This window comes from Pteronotus mesoamericanus, unplaced genomic scaffold (genome assembly GCF_021234165.1).
Source record: "Pteronotus mesoamericanus isolate MK-2021 breed Mesoamerican mustached bat unplaced genomic scaffold, CSHL_Meso_final contig_1242, whole genome shotgun sequence".
Lineage (NCBI taxonomy): Eukaryota > Metazoa > Chordata > Mammalia > Chiroptera > Mormoopidae > Pteronotus > Pteronotus mesoamericanus.
The window spans coordinates 2,597,552-2,619,490 of record NW_026555053.1 but is presented as its reverse complement, the minus strand read 5'-3'; the positions used below and the strand labels follow the sequence as shown (position 1 = coordinate 2,619,490).

The 21,939-nt window shown below is 45.7% G+C and overlaps 1 protein-coding gene across 2 annotated transcripts in view; it reads left to right on the top strand.

The window, feature by feature from the left end:
• The window catches only part of PDE8A (phosphodiesterase 8A), an 81,526-nt gene that overhangs the window by 20,782 nt on the left and 38,805 nt on the right, over nt 1-21,939 (top strand). For both annotated transcript variants that reach the window (XM_054589154.1, XM_054589158.1), the window contains exon 2: nt 21,414-21,467. In XM_054589154.1, the coding sequence (XP_054445129.1) occupies nt 21,414-21,467 (54 nt within the window). The remainder of the gene's footprint in view (nt 1-21,413; nt 21,468-21,939) is intronic.

Genomic DNA, 21,939 nt, shown 5'->3' with positions numbered 1-21,939 from the left:
CGTAGTGTCCTTATGTGAGGCCAGGTCATAGGAAACCAATGTAAAAGAGCAGCGTTTTGTTGGCCTGATTCTAAAACATTCTATATCACCTACAGTCCCAAACCGCTTTCTCACAGTCACTTTCAAAAGAAAAGAGGCCTGTTTTTTTCCAGTCATAGTAAATGAAAAGGTAGAGAGAAGAGCTGGAACGGTCTCTGGACGGGCTTTTGGACTCCGTTAGCTAAGTCACAAAGGAAAAATCACTCCGGCTCGCCACCCTTCTCCGCTTGGAATACCCCCAGGGAGAATGAGGGAAAGGGGGCAGGGGTTGGGTGAAGGGTGCTTTCTTCCTTTTCCTGGTATAGGACTCAAAACCTGTCCCTCCTACGTGCCCATTGTCAAACAGGAGCCCTGAGGACAGAGGACAGGCTGGGCCGGGAGGAGATGGCTGGGCAGGCCCATGGGCTCACCAGGGTGGAGTAGGCGGCCTGGCCACTCCAGCACAGAGAGGGAGTTTCCGCGCCGCACCCCCAGCAGACGTGCTGGCAGACGCTGCCACAGGGTGACGCCCCTGTGAAGCTGCGTGGCTGTACCTAGTGGCTTTAATAGCCTTTAAAGTGTGACCTGGAGGAACACTTCTCAGCCAGATGAGCAAAGCAGTGTTAATCAGTCAGCATCCCTGAACCTAGAACTGCGTGCCCACACGTCATGTTCTTGAGAACAAACAGTTTATATGACTTTATTTGTTCTGGCTTTTCTCATGACAATCCTAAGGTCAAGCCTATTTTAAGCCTGAGAAATATGTCGAGTCCCTATTTCCTTTTTCTTTCCTTAGTGTGGAAATCTTGGCTACCCACCCCATTCTCTCTCCATGAAACTGTTCTCAGAAACAGCTCTGAAAGTAATGTAAATATCCTTTATATGCATTTGCCCTACACTTCAGCAGCTCTTTTTCACCCAGATGCGGGAGCGTGGCTTGTTCTCTCGAGCCACTCGGACCTGGCCGAATCAAGCCGAAGGCGGCCAGGAGGCGCGCCCTGGACCCAAACAGCAGGCGCGAGCCCCCGCCCTGCCGCCCCTGGCCTCTTCGCCTTTGGCAGGGCCGTGCCCTCTCTGGGCCCAAGCTTTCCATTTGTAACGTGGGCGGTCTAGTCATCAAAATTTGATTGAATTGTGAGTGTAAAGTTCTTTAAAAAAAAAATTGTGAACACTCAATGGATAGTAGTTACCTAGAATGGAAGGTTCAATGTTGTTAAAGAATGGTTTTACTATATAGTCTTTATTATACTCTGAAAAGTACACGAGGGCTTTCTTTTTAACAATATATTTGGAAATTAATTTTGGTGATTTAAATGATTATACAATACCCAGTTATACAATTTACCCTTGGGAACAAGGAAGGAAGTAGAGTATCGCTATATTGGTGTATATAATCCTTCCCCTTAACTTTGGAAATGAAGAGCAGCAGAGAATTTTGGAGAGCCTGACCCACTGTCGACTCTAGTAAGGACTCCCCGAAGGACAGCCCCTTCCAGATGCACAGGAATCTGGGCTGCGAATTGGGGCTTTGAGCTCCTGTCATTTTCCCTTCCTTCAGCAATTTCTGGTTGCTTAGCATTAATGGTGACGTGAAGTGACACTGCATTTGTTGGTGAGAAAAGGGGAAGCAGAGAGATGTTTTGCAAGAGATGGAAGATGGTATTGACACACAGACTTTACAGACTTGGACCTTAGCAACTTTGGTTCTGACGTGCTAGGTGGAGAAATGATAAGGTCGTGAGATGGGGTGGAAAGAGCAGACTCTCTGCGTCCTGCCTCTGGCACAGTGTCACTGACCCAGCTGGAAATTTCTCGGAGGGTTCCTTTTCTTGATTTTCTTACATTTTACCTCACAGGTTTTTAAATCAGATTAACAAGGTAACATATGACAACCTTTTCCAAAGAAGAGTTTTTATTAGCTCCTTCTTTCTCTCCATCATTTTAACCCTTTGTTTGTTCTCTGTTGAGTTAGCTGAGGTATTACTTTGAAACATTTTATTGTGGAGAATTTACAATATGTACAAAAGTAGACAGCGCAGTGTTACATTTGTTGCAGAACAAATTAGCCCAAAATTCTGTGGAATTCAGGAGTTGGAGAGCAGCTTGGCCTGGAAGCTCTGGTTCACAGTCTCTTGCAGCCAGAGGTTAGCTGAGGCTGCAGTCACCCAGCGGCTTGGCGGGGCCAGAGGATTTGCCTCCTAAGGTGGTGCCCTCGCCTGGCTGGTCAGGTCAGCGCTGGACGCCTTGGGGTGGGGGCTCTGCCCCTTGCCACCTGCACCGCGCCCCATTTTCACAGCGCTGCCCAGGTATCTGCATGACGTGGTGGCTGGCTCCCCGAGAGAAGGCCACCCAGCAGGCCAAGGCCGAGCTGGTCTGGGAACTTGGATGTGGTCAGTGCCACCGTGTTCCACTGGCCACATGTCAGTCCTGACTCAATGAAGAAGACCACCTAGGTCTCCAGAAGTGATTACTGTCACGCCTTTACTTCATGAGTAGTTACAAATAGTAATATTCTAGATCATGCCTTCCTCATTTGGATGGTATCTCCAGTGCCGTGTTAAAAGTAGATTTAGTGTTTTGTTCTTATTTTAAAATAGAGTCTTGTTTCTAACTCTGGCAGGAAAGTTCTAGTTTTTCTCCATTAAGACTTATCAGACTTTTACCTTCACTGAAAGGAACAGTGGAAAGAAATTATGTAGAGAAAATGTTTTTTTTGTTTTGCTTTTTCTCAATATGTGAGTGATATACTCGACATATGGTAGAAAATGCCATTATCTCTCAACTCTCAACTCTGTAGATTATTTTTATCATAGTTATTTTCAACTACTTGAGAAGGAATAGCATATATTTAAGTGTTAAATATATTAGAGAACTGTAACTATGTGATTCTAATTTTGAAAATAATTGCATAGAAAAATAAGATGAAAGGAGGTTTTAAAAGCAAAATGATACTGCCATCTCAGCATCTAGGTTCGGGGCGCACCATGGCGGGGAAGAGGCCCCGGAGGGCTCGCACACCCCCGCCGAATGCTCCACGACACACGGCACTTTGGCTCACGGCCTAGTCAGTGCCCTGACTGCAGAGGGTCGGGAGGGTCACCGTCTTACGCCAAGAAAGACGAGTAAACATGAAAAGTCCCTGCCACAGTCCAGAAGCCTTTTTGGTGCTAGTTCTTTAATCTTTTCAATTTCTCCCATGCTTATTGGCCTGTTCTGGTTTTATTCTCCTTTTATAAATTTCATTTTGTTTCCGGAATGTTGTTGATTTCAAGATTTTAAAATATACCTGTAGCATATCCTGAAAAAGCCTGATTTGATGGGCATTTGGAAATGATCATTTCTGTTTCATCTTAATAATATGTAATAGTGGCTACTGAATGGGAAAAGGGATTGTAAGGCACAAAAGTAACAGCATGCTAACTACTTAGGGGACCTTTGCAGCTGTCCAGTCAGAGGTAGCTTGTGTTCGGTGGTGGCGGCAGTAGCTGTGGAGGGCCGTGGAAAATTTGGGATCTATTTTGGAGGTAGAATCCGTAGTGGTGGTATACAGGGTAGTCAACTAGCTTCTTACTCTTTCAGGACAAGAGAGGGAGTTTGTGCCTGGCGTAAATCAATACACTGATTTCTTCATCAATAATATCTTGCTGTTAAAAGTGTTTCATGGTTGACTTACATTCTTTATTTTATTGTGGGCTGATAATAGCTGGTTTAGAGGCCATATTGAAGCCGCACCAATGTTTAGTGTTCATGTGTTAGGGACATGCCATGATTTTATTTACCAGTCTCATACTCTTGACATTTAGATGGTTTGCATCCCTCCACCTCACCCAAAATCTTTTTTCTTTTTTTTTTTTACTTTTGAAGCTTTTATTCATTTAATTTTAGAGGGGGAAGGAGGGAGAAAGAGAGGAAGAGATACATGGTTGTGTAGTTGCTTCTTGCACACCCCCTACGGGGGACCTGGCCTGCAACCCAGGCACATGCCCTGACTGGGAATTGAACTGGTGACCCTTTGGTTCACAGGCTGGCACTCAGTCCACTGAGCCACACCAGCCAGGGCTCTTTTTTTTTTTAATTTAGAAATAAGTAATATTATTGCTATGAAATATTTATATAATTATCAATACATTTTTAATGATTTCTTTAGGACAGTTTTTAGAAATGGAATAAGGATTCTGGGACATATTGACAAATTGTTTTCCAGAAAGCTTGTACCCACTTACAAAGACATATTTTTGTCACCATTAATTTTTTTCAAAAAATCTTTGCTAATTTAGATGACAAATAGCAAGTCATTATATGAATATTTGATTACTCTTAAGACTGAATTTTTTTAATGTATATTTTGGAATTGATATTTTCTTTGCCAATTGTTTACACTCTTTGATCACTTTTATTTTGGGATCTAAGTACCCTTTACATTAAAGATATTTACTCTTTGACCCCATAATGAAAAAACATTTCTCTCCATTTTAAAAGTAGATTTTCATGTGTTTTGCCTTATGAACAAAATCACCCTTTGCAGAGTCTCACAGCTGCATAGCCAGCGTGCTGGGCAGCCAGGGCGCTCTGTGTGTCCCTGTCTCGGAGGAAGCCATTCGCCGCGCTCGAGTGAGGGCCCGGGGAAACTAGCGTGGGTGACGGATGGTGTTAAGGGATTGCTTTTAATTTTTGTTAGTTGTAATAATGAAATTTTGGTTGGTAAGAAGGATTTAGGGGTGAAAAATTTCAGGTTTTCTTTAGAACACTAACAAAAAAGACATGCATGTCAGTAGCAAGTGTGTCAGAACTGTAATAATTATTGAATCTGGGCATATAGAGATTCTTCATACCTTATTTTTGTGTCTGTCTGAAAACGCTCCTAACACAGAATTTGAAAAGGCTCTTAGGTCTTGGCGGGCTTGGGGGCGGTGTCTTGGGAGCCCGCATGGCTGGGAGCCTCGCCCCAGCCCCTTTCTCTGGCGCGGGAGGGACCGTGGCGACCCCCGCAGAGGGCCCGGAGGCAGGGCTGGGTCCCGCTGGAGGCTCCTGCCGCCCCCTTTACTGAAATGTCCACGGGCATGTGCGGACCACACGTGCTCTCTCTCAGGTAGCGAGTTCTGAGCATATCAGCGAAATCAGTTTATTAAGCTTCCAAACTCTGTTTCTGTGTTTGTTTTGGAAGCACCCTGCCTGCCAAAGAAGGGGAGAGGCATTTTCAAGTCCTCTGCCACAGTTTTGGTTTTGGATGATTTCTCTTTGGGCTTCCCACAATTTGGGGCTTAAAAAAAAAAAAAAGCAAAGCTATTTTTAAGTTTTGAAATAATTTCAGACTTACAGAAAAGTTGAGAAAAAGTATGATACAAAGAATTCTTGTACACTCTTCATTATGGATTGCCTAAATCTTAACATTAAATTTCTCTCTGTATCCATATTATTACTATTTCCTAAACCATTTGAAAGTAAGTTGCAGACATGATGCCTTTTACCTTTAAATACTTCTGTGTGTGTTTCCTAAAAACTGGTATTTTCTATAATCAATAATCAATGGATGTTGACGCCACCAGGTCGATGGCAGGACATTGGTGGGGAGGGGATGACCGTGCTCCAAATGTTCTGGGACGTGTTCTGGGTGTTTTCTGGTATTACTTCGTCCTGTAGCCCCTTCTCTACCTGGCTACCTTCTGCTTTCCCTTCAAGAGCGAGCTTTGAGGTCGTTTCTCTCAGAAGCCTCCCCCGAACCCCCGGGTCTGTGCCCGCCGGTAGTGGAGCGGGTGGCCCAGCGGGGGCGTCGCCTGCCCGCCCTCCCCGCACCAGGGCTCCCGTGGCCCAGGGAGGGGCTGCGTCATGGCCTCCCTGCGCCGTGCGTGGCGCACATTTTGCTGGACTGTAGGAAGGTGCTGTGTATGAAGTTGGCACCTAATGGGTGCGTTTTCTTTGTCGGCTCATCGTGACACTCCTCCTGAAGTCACAAGGCCCTTCTCCATGCACACGCACGGGGTTGTTTCTTGGGGCCCAGCCGCAGTCGCCTTGTCCAGCCTGCTTTGGCTTTTGTTTTTGTTTGGTTAACTTCCCTTTTGCCTTTCCCGACACGTGGCAGAAGACATGAAAATAGTTTGTGTTCTGTCTTCCCCAGTTGCCCAGAATTTCCCATTGCGTTCTTCTGCTGGTTGTTACTGGGTACCCACATGCCTGGAAAAATCAGGACTCATTCTAGTTTCTCCGTTCCCATCTGTCTCATGCTGGCGCTCGCTGGCTTGCGTGCGTGCAGGGGACCGTGCTGCTGCTGTGGCGGTTGGTCCCTCCCGAGCGGTGGCTTGAGCTTACCAATTGCTCCAGACACAGTTTCACCGAAAGTAGTGACCTTTGTGCACGACACGTTAAATACACTGAACAACAGCACATGCAGGTTAAAAACAAAAACAGATTTACCTGATCCTTGATGGGTCAGGGAAGACATGCTATGACTAAATCGTTTAAGTTAATTTAGGCCTTTTTTGTAATTCCCAGTTCTCCGTCTGGTTGGCCTTTTCTTTCACTGTCTCAGGCTCAGAAGTGTGTGTTCTTGCTGCCGTGGTCAATGAGAAAGAAATGTAAATATGCTTTTCACATCCCAAGGCCACCAGGTTCGGGGTCGGATGTGAGTGTTCCCCCGCCCCCGCTCTCCCGTCCTCTCTGAACCTCCTCCCTGCCTGCGGGGCTTCCCTCCATCCTCCCATTCCAGGCGGCCCTTCCTAGGAGTCCTGCCCTAGTCCTGAATTTCCTGGGTTTTTTTTCCTCCTTCAGGCCAGTACTACAAAATGAGCATAACTAGTTACTTTTAAAGAAAAAAACCAAAAGCCCCATTAACCAATCAAGGTTAAGGGCTCTGGCCCCAGGCCTGCTGGGCACTCTCCTTCTACCAGAAGTGCTTCTTACTCTTTCTTCTATTTTTTTTTTTTTTAATAAAAAGAATCTGCTAATCCTTAACAGATTGATCTAAGTTTTCTATTTAGATGAAGGTTATTCATTAACAAAAGTTTGAAACTGTTGGCACGGCTGACGGCATTGAAGGTGGATAGCAGTTAATAGGCAGGCTTTAGACCGAAATTTTTTTGTGGGGCACGGGAGCTTAAATATCTGTTTTGACAAATAGATATCTGGGGGCACCGGACCGCCCGAAGAAGCTGGGGACGCCTTGAGGCTCAGAGCAGAGCAGCGTGACCCACCTTTGCGCCTCGGAGTCTGGTCCCGGTGGGCCTCGGGCCCCCTTGATGCCTGTTGGCAGGGGCCAGACGCCCCAGGGCCTGCCTCGCGCCCCTTCCCCCGTCCCGCTCGCTCCCAGGCACAGGAAGTCCAGCCTGGCAGCGGGAGCTCACGCTCTGCGGGGCGGAGTGCCAGGCTCCAGGCGGTGAATCAGTGTCCTCCGAGCCTGTGTTTGTCAGGCTCGCCGTGGGTCACCGCATCAGGGTCGCAGGCGATGCCCGGCACTGGTGTCCCAGTCCCTGCCGTGTGACTAACCTCCCCACACTCAGTGGCACTTAACACCAACCATTTTATTATGCTCATGGATTCTGGACCAGGAATTTGGACAGGGCCCAGTAGGGAGTGGCTCGTCTCTGTTACTTGATGCTGGGGCCCTCGGGTGGCAGGGAGTGGCGGGCGGGGTCAGCTGTGAGTGTCGACTGAGCGCCTCTCAGTGTGGTTGGGGCCTCTCGCAGTGCAGTGCCCAGTCGGCGCCCGGTTCCAAGAAAGAGGGTTCCTAAAGGGAGTGTCTAGGGAGCAAGGTTCTCCATCGGCTGAAGCCTGCCCAGGTGCAAGGGGAGGGAGGGGACAGGGCCTTATGATAATTTCGAGGGAGGTGATATAATTAGCATCACCCAGGGGACTGCCGAAGACTGTCTCTGCTCTCCTGCGTGCTTCGGCCCACGGGCACCTTTCTCTGCTTCTTTGCTACTCCAGTCCTACCTGCCTTTCCAGAGCCAGGCTGATTCCTGCCTTTCTGCTTTCCTCAGTCAAACCCACTGCCCCCTTCTGTGTCCCCACGGCTGTGTAGCACACGAGGCCATACGTGCAGTGGCGAGTGTGGGCCTGGAGAATCACACAGCCCTGGATCCAAGTTCCACACCCTCCCATACTAGCTGGTGCCTGACAAGTAGATGAACCTCGCAGAGTTCTATTTGCAGATCTGTAATTAGGAAGAATAATAACAGTTTCTACTTTATACAGCTGATGTGAGGACTGTCAGATACTCCTGGGTACATAGTAAATACCCAAGTGTTACACACTATTGTTGGCGGGGGCTTGATTACTCTTCATAAATCACTGAAGGCTGATGACTGGCCTTCTCCAGCTCCGGTTCTTGTGCCTGACCGTTTGTTGTCAAAGCCAAGGTTACCCAGTTTCGTAAGGGGCACATCCTAGCTTACAGGCTGCTTACCTTCACGTTACTTGTTGGAATGCTTTTGTGGATAAACTTTACTTAGAGCCATTGTACCCTGATGCAAGCCACTCTCCGCCATCCGGAGCCTGGCGCGTCTGTGGGGGGATGTCTCGCTGAAACGAACGGCTGTCTCTGTGGTCTGCTGAGAGAAGGAGCAGAGTGGTTTCTCTCTTTACTCCTCAGCTACAACCAGCCTTGAGGTTCAGTGTTTGTATAGCTCTAAGTCTCATTAATTACAGAAATAGATGAGAAAACACAGTTTAATAAGCACTCATAGACTGCGCGCCATAGCGTACACTCCCTTGTGTGACCCCCTGGTACAGGCTCACCTCGGGCTCTGAAAGGAGCGGTCTGTAACCCTCTTGACCGTTCTCCTAATTAATAACTTGTAGAGAGTGTTTGTCCTTGGTATGAGACTTGGGTAATGAGGTTGTTTGGATTTTCTCTGTCTCGTAAATGAAAAACCAGGAAAACGCAGAGTATGTATTATACAAGGAACAAAGGTCCTGGAGACAGTAACCGCTAAAAAGGAAAGGCCTAGGTCTGCTTGTTTGATGTGTAAAAGCCAGCAGAATAAACCATCATTTTCTCTGATTTTATAAGGAAACTAAAGTGTGGAACATTTATTTGATCTTTTAAAGGGCACGACTTCTGGTTTATGAGATTATTTTTAAATTTAAACATTTCAGGGTCTCATGGTACTCTAGGTAAAAGGAAGTTAATCATGAATATTGTATAGCAATTAAAATTATATTTGAGATCTGTATCTCCAAGAAAATACTCAGTTTTAAGTGAAAAAAAAATGGGAAAAGGCTGATTTATACCCATCAGGAAATGTGCTCATATGTTAAACAGTGATTACTTTAGGTTAATGAGATTTCAGGTAATAGCATTTTATTTTTTGCTTCTGCACCATTTCTGTGCTGTCTGGATTTTGGAATAACCGTATGTTACTTTATACTTAAGGAAATTATAAAGTTGTTTTCTCTTTTTGGAGGAAAAAAAGATAAAACTTAAAATTTGAACATGGTAAAGTCAGTCTTTCTCCATCCTTCCCTGGAAAATTATCCCAGGCACCTAGGAGAAAAAGAAACAGAAATGTAAACTTTATATTTGAAGACATCAGATGTCTGAAACCCCAAGCCAGAAAATAAGTGGAAAAGGGTTTTGAAAGATTGAATTAGGAGCATGGGAGGAAGTGGGCAGAAATCACTTGCAGCTGCAGATCTTGGGAAAAGAAAAAACACAACAACAACAACTAGCAAATCACATTTTCCAAGGTAAGAGAAACACCCTGGGGTTCAAAACCAAAATGTCTTGTTTGAAGTCGTGACAGTGAGTGCACAAGCTGGTGGCAGGAGCTTCACAGGGTCCAGTTTGAGACCAAGAAGCAGAGGAGACTGGAGTGAATGAGGACGTATACAAGTGACATTTGTGGGGAGCCTCTGACTTGTGGCGGCAGGAAGGAGGAAGACTCCACATGGGCGCCAGCCCCACAGCTGCCTGTCTCTTTAGGTGGGGGGTGGGAGGGAGAGAAGCTAAAGGCTATCTTCCTCCCTGTGTGCACACGCACGCAGTCCTGCCAGAAAAAGAAAGAGCACTCCTCTTCTCCGAACAGAGTGTGTGTCTCCTCCCAAACGAATCTTCCTCACGTAACTGACCCAGGAAAGAGGGCCTTTGAAAGTAAGTGATCAAAAAATAGGCCCATTCAGGATCTAGTCAAGTAGAATTATAAGGAGAAACGATGAAGAAACATGAAAACAAAAAGATGATGAACAACACTCACTAGAAAAATACTTGCACAGAACAAATGAAAATTATGACCAAATATTTAACAAATTAAAAAAATGGACCACCTCTCTCAGAAAGTGGAGCACAAATCAGGAATACCGGAGATAGGGAAGAGATGGCAAGCCAGTAGGAAAAGAAAGCTGAGTTCAGGAACAATGAAAACTGTCAAGGAAATGATGGTGAAGTTAAAAGTGAAACAAGACATGTGTAGAAAACAGGAGTGAAGGGAGCGAAATGAAATAGAGTTAAAAAGGATTAGAGAGTGAGCGCTAGATACAAAGTGCCAAAGTTCCCTAAAGAGGGATTCAGTAATAGAGAAAACAAAAACTTTAAAGGTATTAATCAAGAAAAGTTGGCAGAAATGAGAGAACTTGAATCTACAGTTTGAAAGGACACACTGTACCCAGGGAAAATTAATAGAGAACCTTGTATTATATCCCAATAAAGCTGTTGGACTTCAAATGTAAAGAATTTTTTTGAAAGGCAGGCTAAACAGTCAACTTACTTATAAAAGAACAGATTTTGACTGCTTCATGTCACCAGTCAACACAGAAGAACACTGATAAATCCTTTAGAATAGTAAGTTTGACCCAAGGATTTTATAGTCAATGAAATTTTAAAAACTTTTTTTATTGTCACCCGAGGACTTTCCCCTGCCCCATTGCTTTTAGAAAGGGGGAGAGAGAGAAACATCGAAGTGAGAGAGAAGCATTTTCTCCCGTACACACCCAGACCCGAGGATGAACCCGCAACCTAGGTATGTGCCCCAACAGAAATCAGACTCCAGCAAATGGAGCCACCCTGGCCAGGGCAGTCAGTGAAGTTTGTTTTTACAAAAGACGAGTTTTTAAATGTAAGAAATTGAGAGAATATTCCATGAACCCTTCTTGAAGAATCTAGTCAAAGACAAACTTCAGTCTACCCAGATAACTGGAAAAACCCACAGTGGAAGGACTGGTTATGAACACTGGATCTATTTAACTGTAGGTTAAAATGAATTTGGAGATTATGCAATAGAACGGAATGGAGAGGTTATGGGACCTGATAGAGGGAAATTATCTAACTAACCAAATTGGAGAAGAGAAGGGGAAAGGAGATGGTAGGTAAAGTAAGAATGCCGTTCCCTCATTTTTAATAGCTAGTGTTCAGAGGGTATTATTTAAAGCTAACAGGTAAACTCAGTTGTAGATATACAACTCAGTACAAAGCTACACAGGAAGGGATAATATAACAGACTAAGATAGGGTGGTGGAGGAATGCTGCAGGAAAAGAAAATATCTTAATTTCATCATTTCTCACAGGGGAGTAAGTAGATACTGTCGAAGGAAAGAAAGGTTTACAGATTAATAAATGTACGAATAGGTAAAAATATGAACCATATTAAATATCAGAATATACACACAAAGGAAAACAATCTCCACAAAGAGTAACAAAAATAAGTGATAGAACTAAGGGCAATATCTGTCATATCAATAAATACAAATGGGAATTGGAGGTCAGAAAATGGCATCCACCAGCTTGGTCATCGCAGGTCCTCCCACACCCTCCACAGACACCGTTCCCTAGAGAAGAGCGAAGGCACTGAGGTCGGCGGGAACACCCTGTCGTTTCTGGGTGTTCACTCTAAACTGATTTTTTTTTTTTAAACTCAGCCTACTGCAATGAAAGTACTTAGTGTCTGGTGTAGGTGGTTCGTTTCATTTCTTTGAAGAAATTAAAAATCCAAAAGTAATAAATGACTTAATGAAACCAAAAAAGAGAAAAGGCTAAGTTATTATTTACTTTGAGCTATCACTGGGGACCTGGAAAATGCGACCTTTTGTTTTTGCAAGCTCCTGGAATGTAAACCGTCCCTTATCCTGACGTAGCACAACACCTGGCCCCTCATTGTGTGTGTCTAATGGCGTTCTTTGCTTCACCCTCAGGACCAAAGCCTTGTGTGTTCACCAGTGCCTGCTTTCCTGGAACTAGTGCACGTACACCACTGACAGTAGCACGCACGGGGATTCTCGTTTGTGGCATCTCCCAGTCTCTGATACTAGCTTCCCAAATCTTGAACTCGACTATTTGAGGTTGGAAACTTACTGCACCAAACACAGACCTAATAGCACTTTTTTTTTTTTTTAATCCTCACCCGAGGACATGCTTATTGACGTGAGAGAGACGGGGAGAAATGTCCACCGGCTGCCTTTCGTACGCTCCGCCCAGGGACTGAACCGACGCCCCAGGCATGTGCCCTGACCAGGAATCGCCCCGCCACCTTGTGGTGTACGGGACAGTGCTCCAACCAACAGGCCACAACTGGCCGGGGCAGGGCACTTCCTAGGGCAGGTGGGGCCAGACTGGAAACCCGTGCCTTGCAGCAGGAATATCAGCCTTGCCGACAGGAAGGACAGCCGGGAGCCATGCTGCCTTCCTCCTGGCCCGGCCTGGCAGCCACCCACAGTCTCTGCTTATACGGGCGCCGCTTCTAAGATCAGTCGGCTCTTGCTTTCTCCTCCCCCTCCGGCCTCCCACTGGTTCTTCACACTCCATCCATTCAGACTCCAGCTCTTGGCATACGTCTGGGCGGTGAATGGAGATGCTTTCTTGGAGGTTCCCATAAGGAAAATGGGGACCAATTAAAGGACAAAATCCCCATGTCAGGCAGGCAGAGCCATCTTACTCAAAAACCTTTCGGGCTTGCACCTGAACACATCAACCTCCCCTCCCGCTCAGCAGTACGCTGGTGCTCAGAGAGCAGAGCGAGGAGCCCAGCTCGGCCTTGGGCAGGAGCTCGATCTTGGGAGAATGCTAACCTGGGGTCCTTCTGAAAGGTTCCTGCCCGAGATGTGAGCCCACCAGGCTGAGGGGCCCCCCAGCACAAAGGCTGTGGTGTGTATACCAGGGCAGAACAGGAAGGGGGATTGGGGAAAAGCTGCAGGAGAGGCACTGCCCGTCTGCTGGGGAGCGAGGGCTTTTCTTCCAATGAAAACTGAAGTGCTGATAAGGTAGCTTTCTAAAGTAAACTCTTTTCTAAAAGTTAATGCAATTAATGCATAAATCATTAGTGTACAACTTGATGAATTTTTGTCAATGTAACCAGCACACAGATCAAGAAGTAGAACATCCAGGGACCCTGTGAGGCCCTCTTAAATTTTCTCTCAGTCACCCCATCCCCACAAAAAAAAAATGCTATAGATTCGTTTTGGCAGATTTGAAGTTTATATAAATGAAATGGACTGATTGCTTTTAATGACTGAATTGGGGCTGTATTGTGACTCGATGAGTGTCCTGGGTCAGATGGCGTCCTCCCAGGCGTGGTGTCCCCGGGGACCTCGGAATGTTGCCCATGCTGGGAAGTCCAGGCTTTGCAGAGGTCGGTGGTTAGATAAGGTCATGCTGGGTTAGGGGGGCCCTAAATCCATGGCTGGTGTCTACCCGCCCTGCGGTGTCCTCCTCCGAGACGTCTTCAGTGCGCTGGGGACCCCTGTGCCTCCCTGAGTCTTTCCGCTACCTGTTTACTGAGCTTTAGGAAAAATGAATATGTGGTAAGTGGAACTAGCCACGTGCAGAAGTGGTCTGCTTTAGTTCATTTTCGGAGGGTAATTTTAACTTCATGTTTTAGATTTATTTCTTATCCCTGCCATGTATGTTTGATACCGTCTCCATTTCTACTTACTCTTTACTGGGAAAGTTTTCTATCACTATTAAATAAGCACAATAAAATTTGAGTTTCATTTTGCTTGATAGGTAAAGATATTTTAAGTATATATAGATGTACATTCAAAATCTACTATTAATGTACATGGTATTTTTGCTTTTATTTGTTATTGGTCTTACACATCATTTTTACAAAATCGCATAGTCATGGCTTAACTTTTTATATGAAAATTGTGCATTTGGTTGAACTAGAGGACTTCCTGTTTTTTTGTACATCATGCGTCATAGCAGATTCAGTTTTGTGCTCTCAAAACCGATGCTGTTTTTCACTCATAATTTAAATGGCAAGTAATTTTTCAAAGGTGGCACATTCTGTGATATCTAAACAAAGCAAAGTTGAAAATAGCAATGGATATGGGGAGCCAACTAGACGAGACTCTAATCACACAGAACTTTATTTGAATACTTGGCTAATTGAGGATATACTCAACTGTAACAGAATTAAAGATTGCATCATTTCTTTGGAGACCTTTGAGAATGAGATAGAATATCCATTCATTGGAAAGATTTCACAGTGAAACGAGAAAAAGAACAGAATGATTTGTAATATAAACCAATCAGGAAACCCAGCCAATCTTCATTCTACTCTAACGATTTGGATTGTTTATCCTTTTTTCTTAGCTATTTCCTTTAGGAAGATGTATTATCAAAACATGAAGCAGCATTGAGGATATCAGTTATTCAGTAATGGGTTCACTCAGCCTTCACCAAGCACTGTACTTTTCTGGGTCCAAATTTTATGAAAGTGATTAGAGCTCAGAAGCTCAGTTCGGTGGGAGAAACAAAATATGATTCGACTGGGATGCCGCGAGGCCCAGGACCCCCTGGGACACCTGGGTGTGGCCCCTCACCCAGATGGAGGCCGAGGCCAGAGGCAGAGTTGGACCTTAAACACACTTGACTATGGGAAGATGGGGAATTATGGGAGAAGTGGACGGAAGCTGGAGTGTGCCCTGCTGAGCGAGCCAGTGGCCACAGCACAGTAGTGAGGGACTCGGGCTTTTGAGGAGTTCTGAGTGGCGGGTGCAGCTGGAGCCTTGGCTGCCTTTTTGGTGGCAGTGTTGAGCCCCTGAAAGGCTTTACATGTACTGTGTTTATGGATTATCTGTTTGACTCCTTTTGTAACTTAACATTCTGATGCTCTCGTGCTTCGGATCAATAGTTTAATGCGTGCCCCCCCCACCCAGGACACAGCTTGTCTGTTGAACCCAGGTAGTGATGACAGAGGGGAGGCTGACCCGACTTTTGACCTACTGTTCAGACAGTTAGGACAAGAGAATGTTAAAGTGTAATAGATATGAAATGAGCAAAAAGATATTTTAAAGTATTTTGTGTTCAGTATTTTTGTACATCCTGTAGAGAAGTATGTCATTCCCTATATATTTTCAGGCACTTGTGAAATTTTGGGGGTATGAATCCCTTTTTAGGACTTGAGTGGATGTATTCTCATTATTAATTATTACTGAAGTAAAGAGGAAATGATATCAGCAGATGTGTGGAGCTTTTCTTCACACTGAATACACCATTCATTTAGACAAAAAGATCATTTCTCAATTCAAATCAGAATATTCTAATTTAAGGCCTAAATCAGTTGTGTCATAATTTCTATGGAAACAAAGCTTTCTACTATGTAGTAGTTGCATAAGTAACTCGTTTCTCCTGTAGACACACAAAAGAAAGATGCAGATGCTTCTTTTTCCATCCCCCCCCCGCCCCCCGCAGAACTCTCTTACAATAGAAGAGACTTTAGCTGGTGACATGTGTTTGCATGTTTTATAAAGTTTAAAGTATTTGTTCAAATGTCCTTGTAAATATTTGCTGTTTGAATTGACTGAAAGGAAAATGAGGACTAGGTGAGGGGAGGTAAAAGAGACAAGGACAGTGGGCGTGGATATAGGGGGTGTTTTGCCTGCTCTGGGCCAAGGATCAGGGAAGGTGGTTAGAAGCTTTGCCTCAGGGTAGATCCTGGTGCCATCTTGTGGGTGGACCTGGAAGGACCGACCCCGGCCTCCTGAGGGCGCCGTGCAGAACCCCGAGGCTCCACGCGGCCCTGGCGTAAAACTGCGAGGCACGCGTCAGAACTCGGGTTTGGAATCAGTGGGTTTGGTTGTGTCCTCTCCGTCAGCAAGTGCTAATCACCCTGCCTCCAAAGCACCCCCCAAACCCATCTACTCATCTCCATGGAAACTGCAGGGCTAAACTGCCACCCTCCCTTGCTTGGACTTCTCCGGAAGCTTCCTTACTGGCCACCTTGCCTCTATTCTTATGCTCTCGCTGTCCCTTCTCTGCAAGTAGCCAAAGGGATCTTCTTAAAAAATAAAAATTAGATCATATCATTTCCTAGTATGAAACTCTTTAGTGGCTCTTCCTGAAAATAGAATGAAACTCAAGTTTGTTGTCCTGGCTTAGAAAGCCCAGCATCTCACGGCTCCTGCCTCGCCACGACCTCACCCCCTGCCCCTTTGTCTTCCTCTCCGCCGGTGTGCCCCCTGCTCCTGCCACAAGTCCTACGTGCCAGCCGTGCCCCCTGCCTGCTGCTCCTTCCTCTGTTTCCCCGTGGCTGGCCCCCCTCCTCACTGGGACGTCGCCGCCTCCACTGCTGCTGTAGGTGGCCTTCCTTGACTCTGATTTTTGACTCTCTGCCAGGTCTCTCCCTGTTAAGGAGGGATATTATCCGTCTTGTTCTCTGTTGAATGCTCACTGTCCAGCAAGCCATTAACGCAGCGTGGCTGCTCAGCAAAGACTCGTCGGATGGAGGAAGGCTGCTTTCCATGTTCTTTGGGCTCCTTTCAGCGAGGTCCCGGTCAGGGTCAGTGACTTTAGGTCTTCCTCAGTGGAGCATGAAAAGACCGTGGGGATTAAATTCCTGTGAATTGTGTCCTGTCCCCACCACTGCCCCTCAGCAGCTGTTTAATCGTATGACTGGAAGCAAAGTATTTAGCACACGCGCAGCAGGCATTTCCTCTATTACTGCACTGCGCTGTCGTCGGCTGTGTTTTCCCCTCCGGCCACTCACACCGGCGCTGGGCCTGGTTCTCTGTGCTCCCGGCACCTAGCCCTCTGCTTGGCTCCTGGCACAGCAGTGGGTGCTCCACACATGGCTGCATTAATTTTGACTCTTCCCACCTAAGAACTGGGGTCCCCTGGTTCTTGTCCAGGCTGTGTCCCTTTGATCAAGGACCACTCGGTGCCGGGAGAGGGCCGGGGAGAAGGGGAGGGGAGGAGGGAGAGAGAAGACGGCCACTGGCCGGGCAGACGGTGCAGCTCAGGACACAGTCTGACCCCGGCCTTCACTCCAGTCCCTAGGTTTGTATGCCGTGAATGCAAACTGACCCCAGCATCGCTTTAGTTTCTGATAAAGAGGATGCAGGAAAAAAGGGAGCGATCACATGATTCTTTTGTGGTTCCTAGTGCTTAGGCTTTTCAAAGGTTCCTGATTCCTTCCTTCCTTTGTTTCTTATGAAAGTACTCTGAGCATGAAAATACCCTGAGAACTGGAAGTTCTGTCTTATATACACACGTTTATGTAAAAGCTGATATGAGTGTAATTTTTAGGTAGAGTGATTCACAAAGATGAGCTGGGTGTCAACAGTCATTCAGAAACATTTTTTGAATGCCTGATGGGTGCCAGGTACTGTTTTGGGTATTGTAAATTCAGCAATGAGTGAAGCAGATATATTTTTATCTTTGTGGAACTTACATTTTCCCACTAGACAATAAAGGAGATAAATAATAAAGTAAGTAGTGTGGCAATTGGTGACCGAGAGCTACGGAGGAGAAAACAAAGCAGGCAAAGGAACAGGGAGGGTCAGAGGAGTAGAAATTCTAGACAGTTTGGAATTACGTATCTTTTTTCTCTTCCACCCCGTTCCATGATCAGGATTCATAACCCAGTAACTTTGCCTTATAGAGTCACCACTTAGTGTGATATGAGGTCAGTTAAGGAAAAACAAATCTGATACGTGTTTCATCAAAGCTTCTAATAATTTACTTCATGTTTCTGTCATCCATATTTACAAAAATTACTTTAAAATATTAAAATGCATACAGACATCCTAATCTGATATCCTAATGTTATCATCTTTTTATAACAATAAATTTAAATAAATATTTAAAAATCCAAAAGACTAAACTCAACAAGTTGTATAATTACCAATACCAGCCTATGAACACAGTTTGTTTCTGTAATACCTAAAAATATCAGTTGCTTTTGAAGCTGAAAGATTAAATCAACACTATGTTATTAAAATTAATTTAAAAATGATTTTTCTCTTCTAAATATTAGTGCAAGAAGTAAATATTATTAAGAGAGCTGTGGCCTGAAGCATTAGGTCAGTTTGATACTGATTTTCATACACAAAGGACGTGCACAAGAATTCCAGTAGTTCCGATCCCCTATCCAGAGCCGCTGGGAAGTTGTTTATTCTTTGAGGGCCCAGTGCTGACGTCAACGCACTGAGTAATGTCATCAGATTTCCTGGTGGTGGTTATTTTGGGGGGTGGGGGGGCGTGGTAAGTGGTTGTCGGACTTTCCTGGGCCACTGCCTCACAGAGGTCCTGAGAGCCGGATGTGCTCCGTAGACAGGATGCAAGGTTAACATGCAATCTTATTGAGTAAATAAAGTGTTCAGTGGTGGGACAGAATCGCCAGAACAGTGATGCTTAAAAATGATATTGCTAAAATTATACTGAGGCAAAATTCACAATCCTCAGAAAATTAATTTATAGCTTCTTTTGTTTCTTAAAAGTGATGCAGTGGTGAGTTATTTTCGTAAGTTGGGATATAAAGTTATGTTGTTCTTTGTCTATAAAAGTTGCTTCACGCCTTTGGGTCCAGACTTGTTCTCCCGGGAGGGAGGGAGCTTTGGCCCTGAGCCAGCCACACTTTTATCTTGTCCCTCAGCTTGTGATCAGTGCCGTATACACACACACATGTAGTTTTTAAAAATCATAGCAGTCACTAACATTGACTATTTTTATTAATTAATGCCTTTAACTTTATTTTTCTCCTCCTGGTTTCCTCAATTTTTTTACTGTTGACTTTCTCAAATGTGGACTTGAAAGCTTATTTACTTAATTCTTGTTTCATGACACAAAGGTTTAAGGCTGTGATTTTTGCTTCTGAATGAAATTTTGCAGTATCCTGTGAGTCTCACTGTGTGATATTTTCATTGCTATCATTTTCCAAGCAATCTGCAGGTATAGTTTGCATTTCCCTCTCCGATCCAGCAGTTATGTGAGTTAATATTTAAAGTTTTTCTAGGGCAGGGGCATTTGTCGTTGATTTTGTTTAAATGTATGCTTTTAATTTCTGCTTTGGTTGCATTATGGTTAAAGAGTAAGAACTGTATGTGTTTTAATTTTAAGACTATGTTTTCAGGTTTTCTTTGTGATCTCGTACATCATGTATTTTTACACTATTCGTAAATATTTTCTTTCTCTCCAGTCAGACTTTATTTTTTTATCTACTTAATTCTTTTTATTATTAAAGATTTTATTATTTTTAGAGAGAGGAGAAGGGAGGGAGAAAGAGAGGGAGAGAAACATCCACCGGTTGCCTCTTGTAAGCACCCTGACCAGGGGCCAAACCTGCAGCCCAGGCTTGTGTCCTGACTGGGAACTGAACTGGCAACCTTTCGCTTTGCAGGACGACGTCCAACCCCCTCGGCCAGGGTGGTCCGGGCTGTTTTATTCGTCATAGCAACCTTTGTGAGTGTCCTGCGTCAGAGGCTGCAGACCCCTGTGCCTGCAAGGACCACATGGCACCAACCTACTTCTGTGTCTTGTGCAGCAGCAGCCTCCCTCCTGCTGCTGGGCTTTCCTGCTCTTGTGGAACTGTCCCCTGCACCAAAGGAAATTAACAGAATGATTTTCTTTTTCTTTCTTTTTCCTGTCGTTTCTTCCTTCTCTTTCTTTTTCCTGAGTAGTGCCACTGTATACTCCAAGCACTAGGCCTGTATCATATTCTTGCGTTCATTTGTTGCTTTAAAGTTTGTTCATAAAAAAACCCACAAAAACCTCACCATTGAGAGCGGTCCCTCTCCGTGCCTCTGCTGTCCTCCTCTGTGCACTGTGGGGCGTGAATGTGTGGACCAGATCTCCCTCGGAAGGCTCTGTCCTCTTGAACACCATCTCAGACACGGTGGCTCTGACAGCGGCCGTGCCTCTCAGGGTGAGGCCGGCCGGGCACTCACAGCTCGGGGGCTGGGTGGTGCCGTGGGAGTCTGTTCTCCCCCTCCCACCCTGCCACAGCGTCCTCCCCCTGTGTGCGGTCTGGAATAGCAGCGACCCTCATTCTCATGCCTCCTGAAAGACGAAACTCCTACAAAGTGAATCAGAAACTGGGCCAGTGCTCCGTAGTTAGTAGACATCAGCTTCTAGCACTTAAAAACATACACATGGGTCCCCCCAGCTGAGCGGGTTTTGTTCCGTGTGTTTACTGTGGGATGGGCCATGCCTGAGGGGAGAGGCCCGCTGTGGGCCGCTGCTGGGTAGTGTCTCGTTCTGCTGCTGCTGCTGTGTTGTGGGTACGGAGTCGTCCCATCACCCAGAGGCCCCCGGAGGGCGCAGAGGCCTTCAACCCATGCACGCAGCGTTTCCGGGAAATTGCAAAAACGTGTCTCTTCCTCTGCCTAGGGACCCGGGCCAGGGTTCATCGCTGCGGGCTGGACTTCAGCCCCATGTCCCTCCCAAACTTCCCAGTGGCCCTGGGTTTGCGGCCCCAGCTATAGAACTAAACAGACTGGTCAGTGCAATCCCAGCTGCCGCTTGCTGGCTGTGTGGCCTTACAGGAGGTCCTTGGAGCCTCAGCTGGCTGACTGAACTCCCACTGCGTGGCTGTTGAGGTTCAGCGTGGTGGTGCGTGAGCAGCCCTTAGCCCCGTGCCCGGCGTATGCCCAGCCCTCCGTTGGCGCCATGACGATTATTCATGGCGGTCTGGTTATGTATGACATTGCGTTTAACTTCGTGTCTTTCAGTGTTCAGTTCTCAAGTAGATAAGCATTTATTGACAGAGCACTATGCTCCTCTGTCAAATGAAAGTGCCGCCTGTTTCTCAAAGAGGCTTCTCTGGCTCGGAGATCCCATGGCTCTGACTGCTGGAAGCTGTTATTTGTGTGCCATTTGAGACCGAAGATTTCATTGTCACAGGGAAGAGGGAAGTAGGCATGGAAGGAACCAGCGTCGCCAGTGTCTGATAATGGGGGCTCTTTATGTTGTCACCTCATTTGACGGTTGGTGGAAGGAGGTTGAGTAGCTCACTTACAGTCACACACAGGCGGGAAAGGAGAGCCAGGACTTCGCTTGTTTCGTTTCCACTCTTCGCTCTCCACCTTTCCTGGGGTTACGAGGAGATTCCCGGGTCCCTCTGTCCAACAACCATTTACTCTATGTCATTCTTCTCTAGAGGAGAAATGTCAGCTGCATCTGTGGCTCTGACTAGAGAGAAAATTTTAAGCAAGCTTACTTTTTTCTTATATTTAAACAAACCTTTTTCCTACAGGTAGCAGCTGATGTGCAATTCGGCCCCATGAAATTTCATCCAGATCAACTTCAGGTAATTAGAAACCATGCTGCGACTTTCTCACGTCGATTTTCTTTGAAGAGGTTTGGGGAGGGGGGGGACAGTCTCCTATTCCAGACAACAGTGTCGGCACTAGAATTATGGGAGAGCGTGCACTTCTCTTAGAAATGCACATTGAGGTATTTACAGGTGAAGAAATGTCTGCAACCCGCTTTACAAGGTTCAGCAATAAAGAAAAGAAGGTATTGTGTGTGTGTGTGTGTGTGTGTGTGTGTGTGTGTGTGTGTAGGGAGGGAGTAGGGGCAGGGGGAGCGAGCGAAGGCGGCACAATGTTAACCGCTGGTAAACTTGAAGAAGGCTACCCTAGCATTCCTTGTCACTCACAACTTCTGTAGGTTTGAAATTTTCTAACATGAAAAGGAAAAGCATGTTCTTCCCTATGTTTCTGAATTCGCTCTAACAGCAAAAAATATCTATGAATTGTTTCATTCAAAATATTAGACAA